Here is a 17,759-nt window from a genome sequence, read left to right as displayed (position 1 = left end):
ATACTTTCACAGGTTTTTGGTGTATAGTACTCTGTCCTCCGACCATCTGCACACCTGCAAGGTGGATGCCCATTGTCGCCCTCATGGTCAGGATTTGAAAACATACTCTATATGTACGAGGTGCATCTACGTTTAATAGTCGACCTCAACAGTTGCAGCACAGGACCCACTCGAGGAACATTCCGGAAACACTCGAAATATCGTCGGGGAGGGCCCTGAACCGTCGGCAAGCCGAAGTACTCCGTAAAATTCAAATGCATCATGGTCTTTCTTATTCGGCATCTTGAAAGAGTCCAGTACATTGATCCTCGGAGCGTGTTTTCTGAATGGATTCAAACTCACTATTCAACCACTGGGACAATGGCCGTTGGTTGAGTACCTGTAGGGCTTCTGATCGGACCGTGGTCATTTAATCCATAATACAGATCGCAGATTATTTCTCCCTTTACGAAAATCTATCAGCGATGGGGTACTCACCAAAGTATCACGCTTTGCATTCACATATTAAACCTCAAGTATTGTGAATTTCTCTCCGTGGCGCTTTGAACTCCTTCGGACTAATCATAAACTCGAAAAATATTGCAGTCCAGAAAGCTAGATAATAGATTGCTCACGCGGCAAATATATTATTCTTGATGAGAAGAAGTAAATCTAGTGAGCTACACTGGATGTACTCCGTAGTATGTGCATTACTTTAGCCTAAAGGCAAGGCAGAATCTCATCGTACTAGACCGAGAATGGTCTAGCCACGTTTACTCTTTCCTCCCCGGTGCTGCCTGGGTTAGCGCCTTACCGTGCCGGCGTCAAGGCTTCTGTGAGGATCCTACCATCATGTGTATTTGATCGTAGGCGACAACGAAATAGATGTTGATGTCGTGCTTGGCAGCACATCACACTGGAGCTCAAAACACCGCCATCCTTGGTCAAGATGTCTTTTCAACCACTCCCATGATAAATCTAGCCACCAGCCTCACTGCCAAGGAACCGCACAAAATACGAGCTTTCCAATGATATTGAGTGTGATGTGATTCCTGTGGCGCAGCAGTCTTCTTACTGATTCCATATCATCGATTATCTTTCAGGCTTCTGATCTACTGCATTTTCGCCACATAAAAAGCAAGTATGGCGCGTTCAATACTAAAGGGCGCGAAATCACGGAGTTGAGTAGGCTTGCCTATATCAAGAAACGCATCCATTATTATTCTTTCTTCCAGCACGATTACTGATTTTGGGTATAATGATAAGATCCGCCGATAGTTTTCCGGAATGTTTTATTCCGAGTTATTAGGCTAGTCCGTGTCATCAGAGTGCCATTCGAAATACAGATGGCAGCGTTTTATACAATGCTTCTACACCCTACATCGGACCTCATGTTAGCAGCTCTTACACTATTCGAAATGCAAATGGATCCATCCTGTATAACGCATCAGACTTGTGTATGTGGGTGGTTCCATTTGACGCGGATCCCGACATTGTGAGTACTTTATTAACTCGTCTAACTATTATATTATGCTAATATTGGCACAGGCTGGTATAGGAGCAAGTGACAAAGACTCGCATATTCTCCGATCCATATCCAACTGCAAGGGGGAAAACGAGCATAGCCGGGACAACGTGAGATTTGAATGACCTTACTAATAATACAATAGGTCATTCTAGCCTTCTTGATATTCTCCTGGTTCAGCTTCGTCACCACTATATTCACGATCTTTTTCGTACGTAAAAGTATGATGGAGGATCTGCTGAATGATTTCGACAATATACTCGTTAGCTATGCCTCGGTCCTCCGAAGATTCTTTCTGCGTTGGAAGAATACTGACTATCCCGGTCCTGGCATCTCGAAGCAAGCGTGCTCTCGAGGACTCATCATGCTGAGCGACCAGCAGCTGGTGACAGGAACGGCAATCCTCGTGGTGTCCTTTGCGAAACACAAATCCATGACCCAATATCACTTCGAAATAGCATGTACCCTGGCCTGGATGGCCTACGCCGTTCATGATACCATTATCGTCGCTGCCCTCGACCACATTCGCGCCCATCCTGAAATGAGATGGTGGCGAGCCCTGTGGATATCTATTCTTTTCCCCATGCTTTTCGTATCGCAACTGGTGACATTCCATGACAAGTTCCTTTATGTATGGGGTAACAGTATTCAATACATTTGGGACGACATGGAATCCGGATATCCGCGAGTCAGTCTTTTCCTCCTAGTGGTCCTTGTTCTCATGGTGCACGGCTACATCAACACCATGTACTCGCTTTATCCTGAATACCTCATGTGGGTGGGTGTCGTGGGAAGCTACGTTAGTTGCGCGCTCAGGTCCCCGGGTATTCTTTACTTGATTGTGAAAAGCAAATATGAGGCAAGCCCACGGTCACAGAAACCGCTCTGGTTGGCTCTCAAAGCCACCACCTTCTTTCTCTTCATTATTTTCTTTTCCATTTATCAAATCGTGGACTCTACGCTGTTCTCCACAGTCCGACTTTACATCGTACTCATTTGGGGCACTATGTACCTCGTCGAACTCAAGGGTCGTGCCCCTCGCGAGGGCCTACAAGGCAGTGAGAACGAATGGGGATTCGGGCAAATTCTACCCATTGTTCTTTTGGCGTTAACTTTCTTCGGTATAGGAGAGGTTTATCATCGTGAGCTTTCCCTGTTCGGTCAGCTAAACCATGCCCAGCTAATCTGAACTAGGCGATTTTTCGAACGCAAAATCGATGTCGGATGACTCTTTTCAAGAGGGAGAAGTAGCAAGGAGCGATACTTTACCTGAGGAAGGTACCAAGAAAGACCCGCTAACACTACTTGAAAAGTCTCTACTTGGTTTTGCTCTGTATAGACTCTTTCTTGTGGTTTCGGCTGCGGCGATGCTTGCTGGGTTCACTAAGCTTGCTGTTGTTGATGGTTATGTGGTCTAGCCTGGCTTTCTTTCCTTTTCTTCCTTCCTTTTTTCATATATATATATATATATATATCCTTTTACGGTCTTCTGTTGCATTGTTTACGCAATGTTTCAGACGCCTTTCGTTATAATTGTGGAAGATTCTTCTGAAACAGTTGATAAACTATACCCAGATATATATTTTCAACTCGCAAGACGGAATCAAGCACAAACTACAACACTTGAAAGTTACCGGAACACACAAACGTTTAAAAAGACAACAGAATATTTCTCAAACACATCTAAGAGCACCCAAAGTAAATCTCTTATGTCACAGATCCTAAATGGCATGTTCTTGAATTGTACCGAGTACAACTTCTCAAAGTAAGGAGTTGAACCCATATATTTGCAGTCTAACCACAAGGAGTCGGCCCGGAGCATCCTAAAAGGGAATAACCCGATTAGGGCGACGGAAATATTTGAAAGTTTCAAAACAAACATCTCCTAAGATTGTGCCAAGGCCAACTAGTGGATTACATGAGCTATATAACATACTGTGATTGGCTTTTGCCATGATATCTTCGCTGACTAAGGGCTAAATTGGAACGCGCTTTGTATTATTTGGAAAAAAGGACTTGAAAGTTTCACCACCCCGAAGGAGTAACCCAATTGATCCCAGAAAGAAACTGTCCCAAAAAGGACTCGACCTCAAAGCTCACCCAAATGGAAACCGAAAACGTCATATCTTCTAGATGAAGAAGTTCAGAAGGAGAAGTTTCGAGAATTGTTTTGCCTGCACTTCCTATTTGAAATCAACAGAAAACAGTCGTCCAAATCGGACTGCGGACTTAAGTCACCTGACAATTTGTCAGCTACGAGGATGATGTAATGAGCCATTCACACTCAGTTTCACCCCTAAGAGCCATCTTTTTCACAACAAGTATATATAGAACACTGATACCCCGTCTTGTTGAATCCAAAAAGCATCATCAATTGAATTGAGTCAAAAAAACATCCAGAAACATTCCATTCCAACCGAAGCCCCTTTCTCCAACCAACCATCCCGAGCTAAAAACGCACCAACCACAATGTCGAAAATCGGCGTCTTCCCCGCCGCCGGTGGCCTGGGATCCAGCATCGTCAACCACCTGGCCAAAATTGTCCCCGCGTCGCAATTGATTCTCATCGCTCGCAAACCGGAAAATCTGAACGAGTTCAAGCAACAAGGAGCCACGGTTCGACGGGCCGATTATGAAGACCCTTCTTCCCTGGAGGGCGTGTTCGATGGGGTGGACGTGTTGATGCTCATTTCGTATGCGTCGTTCGAGATTGACTTCCGCGTGAAGGTATGCCACTCGCGATTTATCCGATCGCTGTTCCTCCTTTCGAAACTGCGATTCCACGTCAGTCAAGATGGAAACTAACGAATGCCCAGGTCCAACGACAAGCCATCGACCTCGCGCTGCGCAGCGGCGTCCGACACATCTTCTACTCGTCGCTGGGCTTCGGCGGCGATCTAGAAGACCACAGCGTGGCGCACGTGATGGGCGCCCACCTCGCCACGGAGAAGTACCTGAGCGAGCTGCAGGCGCGGGACAGCAGCGCCTTCACGTACACGTCCATCCGCGAGGGGCTCTACTCGGAGTCGTTCCCCATCTACACCTCGTGGTTCGACCCCGCCGATCCCGTCAGCGAGATCACCATCCCGCATGACGGGTCCGGGCCCGGCGTCGCGTGGGTGAAGCGCGACGAGCTGGGCGAGGCCACCGCGAAGCTCATCGCCTCGTATGCGACCGACCCCGCGGCCTTCCCGCACCTGAACAAGAACCTCCTGCTCTCGGGTCCGTTGGAGCTGTCGCTCAACGAGACCGCCGACGTGCTGGCGAAGGCGGTGGGCCGGCCCGTGCGGATCCGTGAGATCTCCGTCGACGAGTACGTGAAGCTGCCGCAACATGGGGATAAGCACACCTATCACGGCGTTGATCTCGCGCGGGAGTGGGCGACCGCGTGGGAGGCCATTCGTCGAGGCGAGGCGGCCGTCGTGTCGCCGCTGCTCAAGGAGATTCTGGGCCGGGAGCCCGAGAGCTTCGAGAAGACGGTGAGCGACTTGACGCGGTAGTTGGTGTTGGTGGTTTGGGAGGGGATGGGTACACACACCTATGGTGGGGGGGTTGGAGGGGCAAGTTGAGGGTATTCACGGCGTCATTTAACTTTTAATAAATTAATTTCCTCAATCCCCCAGCGTTGCTGGTCGCTGTACATCGACGTCATCCCGTCAGCCTCTTCACGGCATGTACATCGCGGGCAAATCCTGAGGATCTACGGGAGTCCCAACCAGTAGCACAGTCTCGTCGTGCTGTGAGGTAATCCAGATCACGCCCTTCCAAGACCGACCATCCGCCGTCGGCCGCAACGGCAATAATCATACCCGGAGCAGGAACCCCAGACACACCGTATCCACGCAACCCAGCCTGCCGTGCTTCGGCGCAGTGCATCCGTCCGTAGTGGCCGTCCCTAGGTGCCGACCACGCTTGGATCTGGGGAAAGTCGGTGGTCAGAGCTTTATCGTGGACCTGAATCTGGCTTCTGCCCTAGTCCTGGCCGGTTTACCCAATCGGGGATTTTTGAGAATATTCCCCTTCCCCTCCTTTTTCTTGTCCCTGGCAGATCTTCCTCGCCTCAGGCAGACCTTCGGCAGATCCTCACCCACGCCACCGTCTTCCGTGCAGAATTTTCTCTCCCCCTTCCCCCCCGGTCTCGTTCTGCATACTCGATCGGGGTAATTTTTCCCGCCGTCTGCAGACACAGAAGACAGAAGGTTACCCCGCGGGTGTGGGCAGGAGGAGCCAGCCAGCCAGCCAGAGATTCCCTCAACAATGAGGTGGCAAGGCGGCTTGCCGTCAACATGAGACGATCATCGGGAGAATGAGGATGCAGGTCATTGTGGTGACTATCCGGAAGCTGAAATGCCGTGGACTGGACTGGGCTGGGCGGCGGGGCCTGCCGATGCGAGTTTTCCTGCACCGTGCTTATGTACGCACTACGTGGTGCATGCAGGTCAGGATTGGTTAGTGTGGCCAGATCGGATTGACGGAAGCCACCGTTGGCGTTAGCCTGGCAAACACGGAATAGTCATCATAGCCTGGCTAGTTTGCTACGGAGCCAGGACCAGGACTCGGCCGCCAAAAATACTCGTTAGGGCTGAGGGCTGCTGGTGCCCTGTTGTGTACGGAGTACATGCTGGCCTTTTTTTTCTCCTCTGATAATGCATGAATATTCTAATCAGAAATCCGGTTCTCATCCTCTAGACAATCTCCGAAACCTGACTCGAAGAAATTGCGTCGCCCGCTCAGCTGGACAGTTCTCGCACCCTGACACAGACACAGCCTCCTTGTTTTTTCATCTCTCGGTCGGATGGCGAGCGTGAAGACCTCTCTCGGGCGATATGTCGGGTGTGTCGCACGTCGAGAACCATAGAGCGGGGGGGATATACTCTGTATCCTGGCCTTACCGGATCACACCACTGGGTGGCATCGTAGCAGACCCTGGGAGTCCGGCATCCGGACCGACTTGCAGGACCGTTGGGACGACGGAACCTTACTCCTAGAGGTTATTTCTCCATGGTCAGTGCTCGCGTCCCGAGGACGGGGCCACTTAGCATAGGTGGATTAATAGTCTGGTCTCTAGTAAAGTATGCGTATGTCGACTCCGACGCTCCGTAGGACTTGGAAGTGGGAAAAAAAGCGAGACGGGGGGAATATGCCCCGTCTCGCTAACGAGCATCTCGTTCTTCTGGACGCATCGGGTATGCTAAACCGTACCTAGCCGCACCATTGCCAGACGGAGTAGTAGCACTCCGTAGTAGATCGGGACCCGAGCGGGTGGGCCTGACCTGACGAAGATAGTGGCTACGAAGTCTACGAGGTCGCTGGGTCTGATTGATTCAGGACGTCGAGGGGATCAAGGCACGGAGAACAAAAGACCTGACTAAACCGCAAACGCTGGCTCGGCGCTTTCCGATATCACCAGATCGGTCACGAGTCGTGATGGGATGCTGTGCCTTTCCGATGTCTACCTAGATGCTAGAAGGACGAGACGAGAACGATGTACGGAGCCGTGTTGTACTGCCCCTTCCGGTCGTTTCTCCCTGCTGTCCTGGCGGCGATGCTTTGAGATATTCTCCGAGTTGACCCTTTTCTGTCTCCACCGGGGGATGCCCGATCCACAGCTGGTCTGTGTGTAAATAATAGCTCATTTGTGTCAGACAGTCAGACTGGGAGGAAACTGCCCAACAGGAGAATTTACAAACCAGGAATGTCAGCGACCAGTGATTGTTAATGAGCGCGATGTGATTGGAAGAGGACGCTCTGATGCATTGTACTTTGTGAAATGAAGGGATTCCGCAGGCAGAGTGTTGCTTCCCCGCTGGCTGGACCGTGGCGGGCGAAAGGGGAAGTCAGAATTTTCATTCTGTGACAATCGTCGTCTTTCTGACGCGGAGGCGAGATACAGGGATAGGGGGGAGTATGTGCTAAACGGTTGCACAAGAGTATTATGTGGTGGTCATAGTACGCCAACAAACCTACTACAAGATACAAGGTAGTAGAACGAGCTACTTGATACTGAGTTGCCACATGGATAGCTACGGAAGATTCCGTGAGGCCTACGCAGGTGTAGGCTGGACACAATTCGGATACATGGAAGCCAGAACAGAGACGATAGACCAAAGAGGCAGCAGACGCAGCCACCGAAACGCCGCCCGAGAATCGTCCAGAGAGTCAGGGATAAAATCACATCCGTCCAGGCGCCCAGGCAGGAAAGGAAAGAATCGGAGCCGAGACTCGGCCGGAGAGGCTTGGCGGGGCATCGGGTCCGTAATCTTCCCTGCCAACGGTTGTGCATCGATCCATCCCAAAGCCAGACCCACCGCTCCCGTCCCTCCACGCTGGAACTTGCTGAACCTGCTGAACTTTCTCCGCCTCCTGACTGGCCGACTGCCTTCCATGACGCCTCTCGTCGGAGCCGGCCGAGTCTGGATGTCTTCCATCCGGCTGGGGTGATCTCAGTTGCGCTTCACCGGGCTGGCTTGCAATGCTGACTCTCGCCTGCCAGACTGCCGTGATGCGATGCCTGGGAACAAGGTTGGCGAAACAGCCCCAGCGGATGATGCTACTTTCGATCATGGACCATCATCGCGATGGAGACTCCCGACGGATTTCGGATCGGCCTCCTATTATTCTTCTGGCGTTGAATTTTTTATTTTATTTTCTTCCATTTCATTTTATTTTTTTATTCCTAGTTCCATTACATCACGCGCCTCGGCTGGCGTTCGGCCCTTTTGACAGCTGCACGGCCTTTATAAGACCCCTCGGGCATGCTCGATTAAGAATCTTCAGATCCATGGTTCTATTTCGAGAGCTCACCATTCCATTTCCTATCACATTCATAAATATATCCCGTCCACCACTTGCCACCTGCAATTGTCCTTACCTGGATATATCAGAACATCATTCCATCGATTCGCATTTCGCCTCCCGTGCCTGACAGCCCAACCCTATTTGCTGATTCCTCCAAATCTGCTACCCCCTCATCGTTCTATGATCATGAGCAGCATGGCCTACCCCAGGGCGGATCCCACGCCATTTACCCTCGATGACGACGATCGCATGTATATGAGCCATCAGAGTCCGATGCAGCGCACCAACGAGTCCTTCCCCGCTCCCAAAGGCCCCGATCCTTTGTCCAGCAACTGGAACTACGATAGCGCCATCGACCTCTTCTCGCTCAACACCATGTTGCCTGAGCCCTTCCCCATGGAGATGCCCAATGACATGATGGGCATGGACGCCAAGGAGTTCCCTGCCGACTTCTTCGCTCCCCCTCCCGACATCAGCGGGTTCACCATCTCCAACCACTCCGGTGAAGACTGCGCTTCTATGTCTTCGGTATGTGATCCCCATATCTCCTGATCAAAAGCCTGAACCTCAGCTAACACACCACCACAGGACCTTGAAAGTGACGATCAGTCCTGGTCCCCCACCTACGTTGCTCCCGCCGACCTGCCCAAGCCCATCAACACCACCGCGTCGAGACCTACCACTCGTCGCAGGACCAACGTTCAAAAGCCCCGCGAGGTCGTCCCACCAACGAATCCTCGCTGGTCGTCCAGCCCCGAAATCACCCCTCAAGAATACTCGGCTCCCATCACCACCTCTCCGCAACCCGCCCCTGCCTCCCCGCCCGCCTCCAACCGCAAGATGACCCGCAGTCTCTCCGGGGACTCGCAGTCCAGCACGGGCCCGGCCACCACGACGGGCCGCAACGCCGCCAAGCGCGCTGCCCACAACATCATCGAGAAGCGGTACCGCACCAACATGAACGCCAAGTTCGTGGCCCTCGAGAAGGCCATGTGCGGCGGCGTCCAGAAGTCCACCAAGGGCGGGTCCGCCTCGCTCAAGAAGTCCGAGATCCTGACCAACGCGATCGCCTACATGCATGAGTTGCAGGAGGAGAATAAAGCCATGCAGAAGGAACTGGCCATGTATAAACAAGGTCTCATTCCCAATTGGGACGTGGGCACCTACCAAGTTAAGAGAGAGAGGTAGATTTCTTTGCTCTTGCCCCTTGGGCTTACTCTTCCTTTTCTTCCTCTTCTGTCATGACCGTTATGCTCTGTACTATATTTTATTCTACTATTCTCTACTAATGGGTTGAGTTTAAACTCTCCTATCAAGTTAATCTGGTGTTTGTTGCGAATGGTGGGGGCGAACAAGGTGCTTGGGTTTTTTCTTTCAGATTACAGTGGATTATTTGATATACCCGGATAAAAAGTTTGGACTCGGAATAATCTCAAACTCAATTCTCATCATTACAACTCTCCACCTGTAAGCACACAGCCTAGTAAAAAAAAACTCTTCTTACTGCATATCCCACTGCATAAACACTCCTATCCTCGGCCCCCCTCCCAACAGAGTAAAGACTAAAGCATACATGCACCCGACACACGTACTCCTCCCCCCGTCGCATGGCACACGGACGCCCGTTTCCCTGTTTTGCCTGTTTTCGATAGGTAATCGAATGGCATAGATCCCTAGTTTCGTTAGCGCGTACGGAGTAAGTAGATGTCGATGTGGGAATGACCCACTTGCCTCCCTTGGCATAGTCTCGGCCGGCCGGCCTCCTATTATTAGGTTGACACTTGACACGTGAATTCGGTGGCCTAGACCTGATCGGGAGGTCACGTGGTCTTGTCAGGGGTTGAGTGGGGGCGAGGGCGAGGGCGAGGGCGAGGTTGTTTGTCTTTGTCGGTCTGGCTGGCTGGCTGGCTGGATATCTGTATCTGTCCGATGTGATATGTCCATGTCCACGCTTTGCTATTCTCCAACTCTGGAGGCGGGATTGGCTACAGCATGAGCGTTGCCTGGAAGCTATCCATCCCCCCTATCTTAATACCACTTACTATCTATCATCGACAATGAAAGTCCTGAAGCGACGCTACACAGACTCACCAGACTATCGAAAACATACTTTGGCTGACTGACCAAAACAAAGAGTATGCCATGTCTGCGGAGCATTTCGACCTATCGTGAACTCAGCACTTTGATCATATCCCGCGGCGCACGTGCCCTTCTATCCCGACCGTTATCCGTACCGTTGCCGATAAGACGTGTACATCTATACTCGAGATACATATACGGAGGACAAATTGCGGAGTACGGCCAGGGGCTGGCTGGCTGTCTGTGCGTTTGAAACCGGGGAATTAGACAAAGACGAGGCTGAGACGGGCTGTGGAGGGTGAAGTTTGTTGAGACTAAGACAGGGACTGTACTTTGACATGTCTTGTCTTGTCGGGTCGGATAGAGGGATGGTGTTCTATAGATCAGATTTCTGGGCGGTAGGTGCTTGCTTACTTGCTTGCTTGCTTGGATACATACATGGGGTAGTGTTTAGAGGCGTGGATTAGGCTAGCACGGTATTGTCTTGTTCTTCTCCGCCGTCAACAATCAGACCGTACACCACGGGCGGAGGATGTATCATGTCCCGATTCCTCCAAGCGGACCACGCAGACAACTACCACTACCCTTTCGGCTGCGGGCATTCCGCAGTACTTTTGTAGTGGAGTAAGTGGAGACCAGAGCCGTCTCGACTCTCGATTGATGTGATGCGATGTGATGGCCTCGGACAGGTTCCATGAGCTACGCGTTTGAGGTTTGGTGCGCGATTATCATGAGGATCTACCTGGTCTGGACCTTCGTGAAGACATTTTGGGGGTTGATGATTTTTTCGGCGGCGGGGTGTATGCAGGGGTGTATACGGAGTAGAGGATGCAGATTTTAAACTTCGTCGGGGTTGTGTTTTTGTGTTTTTGTTTGATGTTTGTTATCTCGGATGTGAGAAGCTTGGGATGTTCTGAGGGGTTGGATTTGTTGAGCTATCTGACTGAAGTGATGATCGTCCTCTTCTGGGAGTTCAGTCTATTTCTGAACCATCCACCCCATGTATTGAGCAAGGCCTTGCTCAACAATTCAAAGCTTCGAAGAAGCCATACAAGTCGAGGGTAACGGTTGGATTAACCCCTCAAAATAGAAATTAAACGCAGCTGTTCCATTTTCAGCGTTATTAGCTCTCAGACGATGTTAGCTTGAGTTTGATATCCGTATGGTCGCGTGACAATTGGCATTTTGAAAAGTGTCACTATCATTTCTTCTTTTCAGGAAGCTCGTGTTTAGAGTTCCTTTGCATGGGTCTTAACCTTTCATGCTCTCATACGGTGTCTAATTATCTACCCTAGCCATCTATCCAACTTGAACATCGCCAGTGCCTTGGTGGAATGTAAGATCGGAGCATAAGCTACACCTATATGGCTGTATCAGCACCCAGCTTCTATATACATTTAAGGGTTAATTGTAATCATACCACGGTCTTGGTGGCCTAATATTCTATCCTCAAAGAATATCCATGAAATTGATTCCAGGTACACGCATGCAGCTTGTCTGTGAGAATCCCGCTGGCTCTTGATCGATGACAAGCCTGTGCCAAACTAATCGATCGAATATCTTTACTTTCTTTGTCCATCGCGTTCATCAATTCTGTTGCTTTGATCAGATCTCTTGGTTGGTCTTCATCTAGACAGAGGCTGTCGGGTCTGGGTCAGGCTTGGGCCTGGAGGGCGCATAGCTTCGAAGGGATTGATTCCTGGGGCGTGGGAGGGACGCTGCGGCGAGAAGACCCCCCCCCCCCCCCCCCCCCTCCTTTTGTTTGATGATGCCCTAAGATGCACATGAATAGCCTGATTGATGATGATATTCTTCGGCGACGATAGCAGAAATGGGATTCCCAATTAGCTCCTAAAGTATATTGCAATCCGCCACAATTTCACAGCTAGAACCATAACCTACAGCCTCGCGGTGATCTTATCCAACGTATCCGACAAGGCATACTCGCTGGCAGCCTTCTTGCTCCGAACAGACTGCGCCTGCTCACGAGTCACGTACCTAGCCTCAGTGGCGGGATTATACCCTAGACCGCTGATCTCTGCAATATCCTTCTCCTCAACCACGATATCCGAATTCCTCTTGCCGTCCGCACGCCTATACACCGTAACCACAATCGCCCCGCCAAGACCAAGATTATGCTGCAAAGCGACATCCGTCTCCCTGACCAAACGGCCGTTATTCGCCCATCCACGCAGCTGCCATGTCAGTTCCGCGCACTGCGCTACCCCCGTCGCGCCCAGGGGGTGGCCTTTCGAAATAAGTCCGCCCGACGGGTTGACGATGGGTCCTTTGCCGCCGTACGTGATGTCTCCGTTTCGAACGAGGTGGTGCACCTTCCCGCGCTCGCAGAACCCCATGGCGTCGAGCGAGATGAGCTCGTTGGCGGAGAAACAGTCGTGGAGTTCGCAGACTCGGATGTCCCGGGGTGTGGCGCCTGCTTCGCTCAGTGCGGCGGCGGTGGCTCGGCGTGTCATCTCGTACCCTACTAGGTCTAGAGCACTGCCGGAGTATAGGGCCGGGCTGTCTGTCTTGAGCGATTGGCCAGCTATCAGGATGGCGTGGGACTTGAGCTCTGGTCGCGCGTCGAGGAATTTCTGGGATACGATGATGGCAGCCGCGGCGCCGTCGGATGTGGGTGAGCATTGCAGCTTCGTGAGTGGGTAGTAGATCATCGGTGACTTTTGGATCTCTTCTAATGAGTAGACGTTCTGGAACTGGGCGTAAGGGTTGCGAGATGAGTGCTCGTGCGAGATGCGCGCGATCTCAGCGAAGTCTTCAACTGAAGCACCGCACCTGCAGCCATTGTCAGTGAAATGCCCCAACTATCGATCAGAACACCAAAGAAAATAACAATCACTCACTTCTCCATATACTCCCTCCCCGCATTCCCAAACATCTGCGGATTCCTGGGAGCATCATTCTTCCCCCAGGCCGATTGCATCAAATCAATGCTCAAGTCCAACGGCGTCGGTCGATCCGTGACATTGCTAACCAGCGGGCCTGCATTCATCTGCTCGAAGCCCACGACCATCACACAGTCATGGGCCCCGGACTTGACGAACGTCCGCGCAAGATGCAGACCGGTCGACCCGGTCGCACAGGCATTGTTGGTATTGTAGATCGGGATATCGGTCATGCCGAACTGGTAGAAAACCCGCTGGCCGCTGCACGTCGACCCGGATGTGTAGCAGGCCACTCCGGCCTCGACGTCGTCGTAGGTGATGTGCCCATCCAGCATGGCCTTGACGCCTGCTTCGAAGGCCAGCTCTGTGTACATTCTTGTGGCGCGCGGCTTGAGGAAGGCTGCCATGCCGACGCCAAGGACGTAGGCGTTGCCTTGGGTGGTTTGAGTCATGTTTTCTGAGGATCTGGGTTGATGGGGTTGTGAATGATAGGGTATGTGTGGTAGAGGCCTTTTTGAGGTTGCTGAAGAGCGCTTGATCATACGAAGCCTCCGAGGCTCGGTCGGTAAGGAGCAGCCATCCGAGGTTGAACGACATGCAAGGAGTTTAACCCCCGCATTTTCCAGATGGAGCTAACTGAGTGGGCGGCTATTTTATTTCAACTCAATTGACGCTTTTATTTATGCGAGAGGTCTTAGTTCTGACGTGGGACATTTCTCATCACACTCGATGTCCAGAATACGTCACCGAGAACTTCGAGGTCTGCGGGATGTACGCAAATGGCAGCCTCGTTTGTAGAGAAGCACAGCCACTACCAAGTCTTCTTCCGAAATTCCGCAGCAGCAATCGGGCGTTAGAGGGCAATGCACATGATTCACACTGTGTGAAGAGACTGTACTTTTGCCCCGTTGCCTACCTGCATTCCGGTAACCTAGACATTCCGCACCAATGCGACTGATTGATGTAGTTGCCTTGGGCTAACTAATGCTTCACCTAGCCCGACACTAAATCGAAAGCCAGCGACCAGGGGAGAAAGAAACCGCAGCAATTTCTAGATGGCAGTGCCATCCCAGGAGCCACCGATGCCCACTCATATGCAGCTCCAAGACCAAGCAACGAAGCTACCCAGCCTTGCGGAGACTAGAGCCGTCCGACCGAAGGCCGAGAACAGGCAGCTATGCTCGCGGGTAGGGCTGCCTGGACATGAAGAAAGCTCTTCTACCAACGAGGTTGATGCTTCTCTCGTCCAACTGGGCGAAGTGGCGTCGACGGGCTCTACTGGAAGCTGTGGCTGAGGCAATCACTTGTAGCCCTGTGCCCGAATGCGCCTTCATGGGTTGTTTTTGGGCATTTGCCATTGCCCTTCGGTGATTCTTTGCGGTGAGTGATGGACAAGGAGAGGTTTAGCTGGAAAGATAGGTACTTAAGAGCGTTAAGTCCCAGGGAGAAAGATCCGTTCAAATAAAATCTTCAGTTGGACTGACAAAATGCCGGAAACGAATACCTCAACTTCGTATGTGGTTCTGAAAATCATAACATTTTTGGATGTGGACTAATGTGGCTGATACACTAGATCAACTCAAACAATCCATTCAAACCACACAAGCCCCCCGAAGCCCCGCAATGAAGAGAACATAAATCGATACCTCGAGTCACCGACATGGTCGGACCCATACCACTTCCAGGCGGGAAGTGGGAGCCAAGAAAACCGACAGCAACGCATTGCTCAGGAACTCCGCAAACTTGACGAGACCTTCCGGAGATAGCTACCCTGACCTTCGATGCTTATGCAGGATTTACTTGGTTTGGATAGGTGGGAGTTAGGTCTATGTTATTATGGACCTGGGAAGACTTGATATATAGACTGTTATTGGTTACGCTTGGGGCGTTTGTGTCTTTTGTATTCAGTCGATAGATTGTTCTCCATATCGTGCAGGAGAATGTCAATGTTATGAGCTTATTTTTCACCAGTACCTCAACAGCTTTGTTGTGATAGTAAAAGGGCCTTTGATTCATCTACCAGTCAATGGATAACAAGTGCACAGTCTCTAGATCATTATTCAGTATTACTCCAACTTTGTCAGTTTTGCGTTGTCTCGTAGCTTTATTGATCATGTTTCACAGTACAGGTATATGTGAAATGACAAAGTGGAGTAGACACAGCGAGTGACGTAAGGAAAGCAGGCCACTTTGCTACTAGGTCGGATAACGTCGTTGCTGTGGTTTTGAACTCAAGCTTCAATATCACTGTTCGCGGGAGAAAAGTCGGCCAAACTATCTGAGGCTTGAAGCTTTCATTTCTTCGCCTTCCTCGTTGTTGTTGCTTAAATGATAGTCAGCAGATTATTGCTCTAGAGCCAGCTGCTCTTTTTGAAAACGCCCGTGATTAATTTCTCAGGGCACATTAAGCAGACAAATCCGTCACCGTTTATATTCGGACGGTCAGCTTCACGATTATCTTGGTATTTCAAGACATTGGCGTGATTTCGAGACCATGTATATTGAGATATAGTGAAGCCGGTAGTTTATACGCTCACGATGTAAACAGGAAGCTATCAGGGAGAAATAAGACCCAAGAAAGACATACTGCCAAAAAGGGGTTCGATTGGTGGCACCTGACGAAATGTACAGAGCAGGGTTAAAGAATAATTAGCTTGTTAGCCCTCACTGATTTGAATCGATTGTAGAAGCTAGATTCAGCAAGATTTTGCCCACAATTTTGAATATTCCTAGATATGATTGAAGATAACGTTGGGTTGTTCATAGTAAGCCGAAGCAGGAGCAAAAGAGGTGGCTTGAGAAGGCTATTTATTTCGGACTTTTTCACAACACAGATCAGTGAGGCTCAGAAGGGCTGCAGAATCTATTAATCCAGTTAATACTTGCGTGCTTTTGCGGTGACATGTTAAAACTACAATCAGAATCTGGACGGATAAGCAAAGATGGAGGTGAGACAGAACCAAACCAGGAATGGCAGGTGCCAACGGATTCATGGATAGTTCTTCGGTTCTTCACTAGTGCCAGCCATATGGCCCCACAACCTGCAAATCCAACAGCCCAGTGTGCCAGTGGCTCTTGCAACAAACCTGCCAAACGCTATCGACGATAAGCCGGGCGACACTTCCTCACCATTTGTGCAGACAGTTATCCCTGGAATCCTTTGGACGTCGGGCGGTAATTAACTTTGATTAATTGCTCATTTGACGCCATTCGGGCCCAAGGTTGCACCGAAGCCTCCCTTCCCCTCAGCCGGCCGCTTCCTTCGAGGCACGTTCGACGAAAACTTGACTACGTCGCATCTGTTTTATGCAGACAATGGAATCATTTCGTACGAGTGATGGCGGTGATACAAGCAAGGGCTGAACCCCGCATCAATCGCAGCCCCTGCGTCGGCGTACAGGGGTGTTGTCGAGTCATCATATTCCAGTTGTGCAAGGGTGAGATGGAATACGCTTCTCCTCGATCGATATAAATAAATGACCGAGGGGATGATGGCCATTACCTAACAGGAACCGGATTCCGGGACGATAGAAACGCCACAATCGTCAAATGATTGAATCGAATGCGAAATAAATGAACGATAAGACCTTGGCGCACCGCGAAGCCTCGGTTAAGTCATGCTTGTATAGAACAAGCTTAGTCTTGGGCGGCCTTAGGCTTATCGGTGGCCGGCGGACTGCCCGACCATCCGGGGTTGGACGAATGAGCGCGGGGCGACGACTGGGGCGTTGTCGTGATGGCGAGGAGGCGGGTGATTCCCTGATTGGAGGGGATTTGGCACTATTGAGCCGTGCTGGGGAAGGTTACATTGAGTGATTTGGCGGATTGGAGTTGGGACTGTCGGGTAGTTATGATTGCAGAGGATTTCAAGAAGAGAGAGAGATCAGATCGTCCGAAACTGCGACCGTAAATAAACATCCGCCCCTGGCATCAAGGCAGCCAATCAGCACATGACCAGCTCTCGGGAATGCTGGGCGTCTTGGCGTCCCAAAGAGGGTGATAATAAACAAACTCCATGGACTATTCGTCTCGACGATGAGCGGAGGATTTGGCTCCCTGCTCAGACAGTGGAATTATTGAAGCAGATGTGCTACGTTCTACGGTGGATGAATGACACCACCTCCCCGTACGCTGCGCAAGCCGGCGGACCGACTAAATATCGCCGGATTGGACCATTCTGCGGTGGAGCCTCCCCTGACGATCCACCACGATAAGCCCCCTCAAATTCAATGTGACGTCGAATGGGATGCCCTGGAACAGATCCAATCATGCTCGCTTGCGATCGGCAGGAACCCGTCGGTCCTCCGGTTCTGAATGGATCGAGTAAAACTATGCACATCACTGTCTGGCAGCTTCCGTTAAGCGGGTCTAATCTCGAGTGAATGCAGCGTCCCCATGCGGATCACGCGATGGCTGGGGCTCGTTGCTATTAAAATCCATCCCCCCTCTCCTCGCTGCATCTTTTCTTCACCCTC

General features: G+C 51.0%; 5 protein-coding genes across 5 annotated transcripts; 3 read left to right on the top strand and 2 right to left on the bottom strand.

The window, feature by feature from the left end:
• Nucleotides 1-1,632: 1,632 nt before the first annotated feature.
• On the top strand, nucleotides 1,633-3,028 carry P170DRAFT_267913 (uncharacterized protein). The gene is made up of 2 exons (XM_024843126.1): nucleotides 1,633-2,646; nucleotides 2,699-3,028. The coding sequence occupies exons 1-2, from the start codon at nucleotides 1,728-1,730 to the stop codon at nucleotides 2,920-2,922; spliced, it is 1,143 nt and encodes a 380-aa protein (XP_024700138.1). The 5' UTR covers nucleotides 1,633-1,727; the 3' UTR covers nucleotides 2,923-3,028.
• Nucleotides 3,029-3,709: 681 nt separating this feature from the next.
• P170DRAFT_512970 (NAD(P)-binding protein) lies at nucleotides 3,710-5,146 on the top strand. Its single transcript, XM_024855045.1, has 2 exons — nucleotides 3,710-4,231; nucleotides 4,321-5,146. Exons 1-2 carry the CDS (start codon nucleotides 3,974-3,976, stop codon nucleotides 5,002-5,004), a joined length of 942 nt encoding a protein of 313 aa, XP_024700137.1. The 5' UTR covers nucleotides 3,710-3,973; the 3' UTR covers nucleotides 5,005-5,146.
• Nucleotides 4,948-5,472, bottom strand: P170DRAFT_267552 (uncharacterized protein). Its single transcript, XM_024843125.1, has 3 exons — nucleotides 5,221-5,472; nucleotides 5,043-5,139; nucleotides 4,948-4,970 (listed from the first exon to the last, which is right to left on the bottom strand). The coding sequence occupies exons 1-2, from the start codon at nucleotides 5,378-5,380 to the stop codon at nucleotides 5,099-5,101; spliced, it is 201 nt and encodes a 66-aa protein (XP_024700136.1). The 5' UTR covers nucleotides 5,381-5,472; the 3' UTR covers nucleotides 4,948-4,970; nucleotides 5,043-5,098.
• Nucleotides 5,473-8,497: 3,025 nt separating this feature from the next.
• Nucleotides 8,498-9,745, top strand: P170DRAFT_458488 (uncharacterized protein; the record flags this gene model as incomplete). Its single annotated transcript, XM_024851801.1, has 2 exons — nucleotides 8,498-8,834; nucleotides 8,874-9,745. 2 exons carry the CDS (start codon nucleotides 8,498-8,500, stop codon nucleotides 9,488-9,490), a joined length of 954 nt encoding a protein of 317 aa, XP_024700135.1. The 3' UTR covers nucleotides 9,491-9,745.
• A 2,462-nt stretch (nucleotides 9,746-12,207) lies between these two features.
• P170DRAFT_440051 (acetyl-CoA acetyltransferase) lies at nucleotides 12,208-13,952 on the bottom strand. Its single transcript, XM_024849979.1, has 2 exons — nucleotides 13,243-13,952; nucleotides 12,208-13,174 (listed from the first exon to the last, which is right to left on the bottom strand). Exons 1-2 carry the CDS (start codon nucleotides 13,734-13,736, stop codon nucleotides 12,280-12,282), a joined length of 1,389 nt encoding a protein of 462 aa, XP_024700134.1. The 5' UTR covers nucleotides 13,737-13,952; the 3' UTR covers nucleotides 12,208-12,279.
• Between the last annotated feature and the right edge of the window lie 3,807 nt (nucleotides 13,953-17,759).

Source organism: Aspergillus steynii (genome assembly GCF_002849105.1).
Source record: "Aspergillus steynii IBT 23096 chromosome Unknown P170scaffold_8, whole genome shotgun sequence".
Lineage (NCBI taxonomy): Eukaryota > Fungi > Ascomycota > Eurotiomycetes > Eurotiales > Aspergillaceae > Aspergillus > Aspergillus steynii.
This window is presented reverse-complemented; position numbering and strand designations above follow the sequence as displayed.

Excerpts from the sequence above, each read along its gene's own strand:
- P170DRAFT_267913 (XM_024843126.1), top strand. The coding sequence starts at position 1,728 with ATGATGGAGGATCTGCTGAATGATTTCGACAATATACTCGTTAGCTAT. Across the intron at positions 2,647-2,698 it reads TATAGGAGAGGTTTATCATC|GCGATTTTTCGAACGCAAAA; the intron begins GTGAGCTTTCCC and ends AATCTGAACTAG.
- P170DRAFT_512970 (XM_024855045.1), top strand. The coding sequence starts at position 3,974 with ATGTCGAAAATCGGCGTCTTCCCCGCCGCCGGTGGCCTGGGATCCAGC. Across the intron at positions 4,232-4,320 it reads AGATTGACTTCCGCGTGAAG|GTCCAACGACAAGCCATCGA; the intron begins GTATGCCACTCG and ends ACGAATGCCCAG.
- P170DRAFT_267552 (XM_024843125.1), bottom strand. The coding sequence starts at position 5,380 with ATGCACTGCGCCGAAGCACGGCAGGCTGGGTTGCGTGGATACGGTGTG. Across the intron at positions 5,140-5,220 it reads ACGACGAGACTGTGCTACTG|CGACCAGCAACGCTGGGGGA; the intron begins GTTGGGACTCCC and ends GTCGATGTACAG.
- P170DRAFT_440051 (XM_024849979.1), bottom strand. The coding sequence starts at position 13,736 with ATGACTCAAACCACCCAAGGCAACGCCTACGTCCTTGGCGTCGGCATG. Across the intron at positions 13,175-13,242 it reads GGGAGGGAGTATATGGAGAA|GTGCGGTGCTTCAGTTGAAG; the intron begins GTGAGTGATTGT and ends CAATGGCTGCAG.